General features: G+C 49.5%; 1 protein-coding gene across 2 annotated transcripts in view; it reads right to left on the bottom strand.

Moving 5' to 3' along the window:
* The window catches only part of tomm7 (translocase of outer mitochondrial membrane 7 homolog (yeast)), a 43,703-nt gene extending 40,054 nt beyond the window's left edge, over positions 1 to 3,649 (bottom strand). The window contains exon 1 of one of the 2 annotated variants that reach the window (XM_068008863.1): positions 3,474 to 3,649. In XM_068008863.1, coding sequence (XP_067864964.1) covers positions 3,474 to 3,576 — 103 coding nt within the window. In that variant the 5' untranslated portion in view covers positions 3,577 to 3,649. The remainder of the gene's footprint in view (positions 1 to 3,473) is intronic. The other variant, XM_068008864.1, reaches the window with a different exon arrangement.
* Between the last annotated feature and the right edge of the window lie 868 nt (positions 3,650 to 4,517).

Raw genomic sequence — 4,517 nt, 5'->3', positions numbered from 1 at the left:
GACAGATGCAAAGTATTCATGACTTTTGAATACATTATCTTCAGGGGATCAGGGACCCGTGTGAACAGGGCAAACAGTTGTGTATTCCTTAACCAGTCAGATTGAAGAATCGTCAATGAGCAGCTCAGAGTCTGAACCAGGAAGTGTCAGTTAGAATAGTGAATTCAATGTCAAATTAGGCATAGAAAGCAAAATAAAGAGAAAGAAAAATTGACTTGAGAGGAATCAAAGATACAGAAAGAAAAAGTTAAAAAAACAAATGTTACTTTAAAAAAAACTTCAACAATAATTAAAATCCAAAGGAATGAGACTCTATACTTGCAAATGTTATTTTCAGTGCCAGAGAGCTTGTTGGGCAGTAACTAAAATTTATCACACCATGAAAAATTCACTTGCACTAAAAGGGATCAGCCTAAATATTTCTGGCAAATTTAGTGGGTAGTTATCAAGCAAGTACAGAAGCTTCATGCTGTTCTGTGTTTCAATGCCGAGTCTCTGCGCGATACCAGATTAGCACAGCTTTTGGAGGAGCAGGCTACCTTGGGACAGCAATTTCACAACTGCCACACTTAACTATTCATGTGAGGTTGCCAGAAGTTGTTGTCCATTTACACTTTAATAATGGTGAGCACTGTTACCCTCACTGTTATTTCTACAGCAAATTCCGGATAGATGTTCTTTGGCATTGCTCATGTAATTCAGAATACATGCTTACCTGTGATCATAGTTGCCTCGCTGGTTGAACAGCCTGCCAACACGTTAACGCAGCACAACACGCAAGATGAAATGCAGTCTTTATAAAATGAGGCAAGAGAAACTGGCACAAAATGCCCGTAGATGGGTCTTTTATTCTGTTTGATAATGCTCCTCTGAAGCACTTTAGGCCATTTTGGTACATAGTGAGCTACATAAATGCAAGTTGTTGTAACATCAACTTTTTCTACAACCACTGATTCTAAATTCCTCACAAGATGTTTAATCATATCAAACATTTCCAAGCAAAACGTAATACTCAACTGGCATGACCTCGGGCAGGCTGGAGAATGTAACCATATTGGGCTCCAAAGTCCTGGCAATCCAGGCCTCAAAGCCTACTTGTATTACTAACTTGCTGATTTGTCTTACTTAAATAAAAGAGATTTGGAAAGGGTTTTTACTACCATTGTTGGCACATTGGTGGATAAACCCAATTTCTGCCAGTATCAGCAGTTTAAAAAGTATGTACGTTTACAGGAACGCCAATTAAGCTTCGTACTGCGGACCTCTCTTTCCCCTCCTGCAGAGGCTCAATATCGTGCATCTATACAGTCCACAAAGGCAATTATCCATAAATGCTCAAGTTAGGGTGTTAACTACAAATACTACAAGTATAGTGTCACTGGGAAGTACAAACTACTTTCTGATGATGCTGAATATACAATATAACTCTGGAATGGCGTTCCAAACGGACTCCAGAGGTAAGGAATACAAAATGATTCCTGACAACGCAGCCGGCCACTGACGTCATCAGGCTGTGCCAAGCACATGCGCAGACGGTCTCCTGCTCTCTGCCCGTGCGCTGCGTTTTGACTTGCCAGGACCGGTTAGCGCATGCACCGATGACGTCATCGCGTGACGTGTGCATCTTCGGGCAATGCGCCTGGTCGGCCTCTGCTCATGCGCTTTATGCGTACAGCAATATAATGCTAATGGTTATTCACCCATGCGTCAAGCTCCGCTCCCTTCCCTTTGCTGCTCTCTCCGGCCGCTCCACCATCCCCCCCCCACCCCCCACCTTGCTGCTCTCTCCGGCCCCTGCTCCGCTCTATCCCCCCCCACCCCCGCTGCTCTCTCCGGCCGCTCCACTCCCCCCTCACTGCTCTCTCCAGCCGCTCCGCTCGCCCTCCCGCCCTCTCCGACTACTCCGCTCCCCCACCCCCGTCCCAGCCCGCTCACTCCCCCACCCCCGTCCTCAGCTCGCTCTGCTCCCCCCGCCCTGTGTCACCAGCCCGCTCCGTTTCCCCACCCCCGGCCGCTCCGCTCCCCACCCCGGCCCGCTCGGTCCCCAGCCAGCTCGCTCGCTCACTCTCTCCCGCCATTGTGTGCTGCCATGTGTTTAGGTTTGGTTGCCTTCGTGTGATTATTTGAGCAGCGCCATCTTTAGTCCTGGCAGCTGCCTGAAGGGCGCAGACTGTGACGTTTTAGTGGCACATGCTGCATTTGCGCATGTGCCACTGCAGCACCACCTAGTGGTAGCGTTGTCAGCAAACGCAGCCTAAGGAATAAGACCACACCTCCCTGTCATCGCTGCCGCCCCCACCCCCCCAGAGGAGACAGTCACACACTGCTGAGGTTTAAAGAATGTGCAAGGATTTCCTGGACCCTTTTTGAAACTCATCTAGAAATGATTTCAACATGTAAATTGTCTGCTGTAGTGGATCTTGTTGAACCATGCACATTAGCATTTAAGGCAAAATTTTTTACAAAACCTCTAAGTTAAAAAGTCGCATGCAAGGCCACATAAAGTGTTAACACCATATACTTTACAGTATAATTACGTGTGCAGCCCACCACAACACCCTACTACTGCAGGATTTTGTTGTTTCATTTTTGCAAAAGTTAAGGAAACTAAAAGCTTTTCTAAAAACTGAGTGGGAAGAGAGGGTGACGGGGCAGGAATAGGTGACAGGGAGGTAGGGTTAGTGCCGGAAGAGGGCTGGGGGTGTGTGGTGTTGATAGGGGTTATTAGGCGGGGTCGGGGAAAATCGGATTGTGGGGGAGAAAATCGGATTGTGGTGGGGGGGGGGAAATCGGATTGTGGTGGGGGGGCGAAATCGGATTGTGGTGGGGGGGCGAAATCGGATTGTGGTGGGGGGGGGGCGAAATCGGATTGTGGTGGGGGGGCGAAATCGGATTGTGGTGGGGGGGGCGAAATCGGATTGTGGTGGGGGGGGCGAAATCGGATTGTGGTGGGGGGGCGAAATCGGATTGTGGTGGGGGGGGCGAAATCGGATTGTGGTGGGGGGGGGGGCGAAATCGGATTGTGGGGGGGGGGAAATCGGTTTGCGGGGGGCGTCACTGGTTGGGGGGGAATCGGTGTTGGGGGGTGCGGCGGCGGTGGTGGGAGTGGGGTTAAAGTTAAGGGAGGAGGCGCTCAGGGATGAGAACAGAAAGTGCCGGAAATACTCAAGCCGGTCTGGCAGCATCTGTGTAGAGAGAAACGGAATTAACGTTTCCGATGTAATCCTTCATCGGAACGGGTTCGTGCTACCGGGGCGGGGTATTTGGAGGGTCAGGGTTCTGACTATGGAGGCGGGGTTAAGGTTCGGGGGTTGTGTATTGTTTTTCACCTTTGACCCTGAATGCGTGAAATGTCAACGCAACGTGACCGAAACCCTGCGAGCGCGAGGCGAAGATTTCAAACCCAACCGCCCTTGGATACTAGCGGCCGCTACTGGCTCACTCTCCTCACCCGACCCGTTGCCCATACTGACCCAGGTAGAGGATGGTCGGGATGAATCCCCAGCGAATGGCGAACTGTCCAAGACGGAAGACCTGTTGCAACCGCTGTTTCGTCTCTTTACTCATTTTGACCATCTTTCCTCAGATCACTCGGCTCACTGCCGGCACAGGAAATGCGTCAGCGGAAAGAGAAACAGAGCCGAGCGAACGATCGCAGATCTCAGCACCACCTACAGCCTGGAGGGACACAATTCCAATGATCTGCAAGCAAAACACTGCTCTTTTCACAGATGCTACCTGACCTGAGAATTTCCAGAATTTTCTGTTTTTATTCCAATGATCTGGAGCTAGTTTGGGTCCGATATTTACTCAGATGAGTTTGGGGCGGGGTGTAGTCTGACCACATGAGAAACCTGTAAGTCAGTTCAATACATCCGTCAGTGGCTTTTTAACTGAGCCGGTTCACTAGCATTTTACTTCCAGGTTTGGTATCCAATGCATGGCAACAGGTGTAATGAGGATCCCCATGACGTGATCTCAACTCTAGTGTTGAAATGACCCATCCGAAAATGCAATTGGGAAGAGGTGGGAAGAAGAGAAGTGGAAGTTGAGGCATGAATTAAGATCGGAAAAGGCTGCGCCAGATTTCAGTGATGCTTCCCTTGATGTGCTGCTGAGGGCTCTAAGAAGCTGGAGAAAGATGCTCTTCCCCAGCAATGGGAGGAAGAAACCAAGAAGGCATGGCCGGAGGTGGCCTAGGAGATCAGCAGCAGGAGCCTTGTGTTGCACTCCTGGATTCAGTGCAGGAAGTGCATTGATGACCTAACCAGGTAAGGTAAGTTACATTCTGTTGTGTGTATCACCCCACCCCTCAATCTGCCTTCTCCAACCCATCTCTCCTCACATCCATTTACCTTGCACATGCACCCATCCTTCTCTTTCTGTGCACTTCCCCATTTATCCACCAACACTGCCACTCACCCTCATCCTTAAGCAATTTTATGCCTCTCCCTGATAGTCATGCTCACCAAATGCACTCCATCGGATGAACATATGCTGTTACAGGAGGAGAACAC

This window comes from Heterodontus francisci, chromosome 2, assembly GCF_036365525.1.
Source record: "Heterodontus francisci isolate sHetFra1 chromosome 2, sHetFra1.hap1, whole genome shotgun sequence".
Classification (NCBI taxonomy): Eukaryota; Metazoa; Chordata; class Chondrichthyes; order Heterodontiformes; family Heterodontidae; genus Heterodontus; species Heterodontus francisci.
The sequence above is the reverse complement of the archived record's forward strand: the minus strand, read 5'-3'. Positions and strand labels throughout refer to the sequence as shown.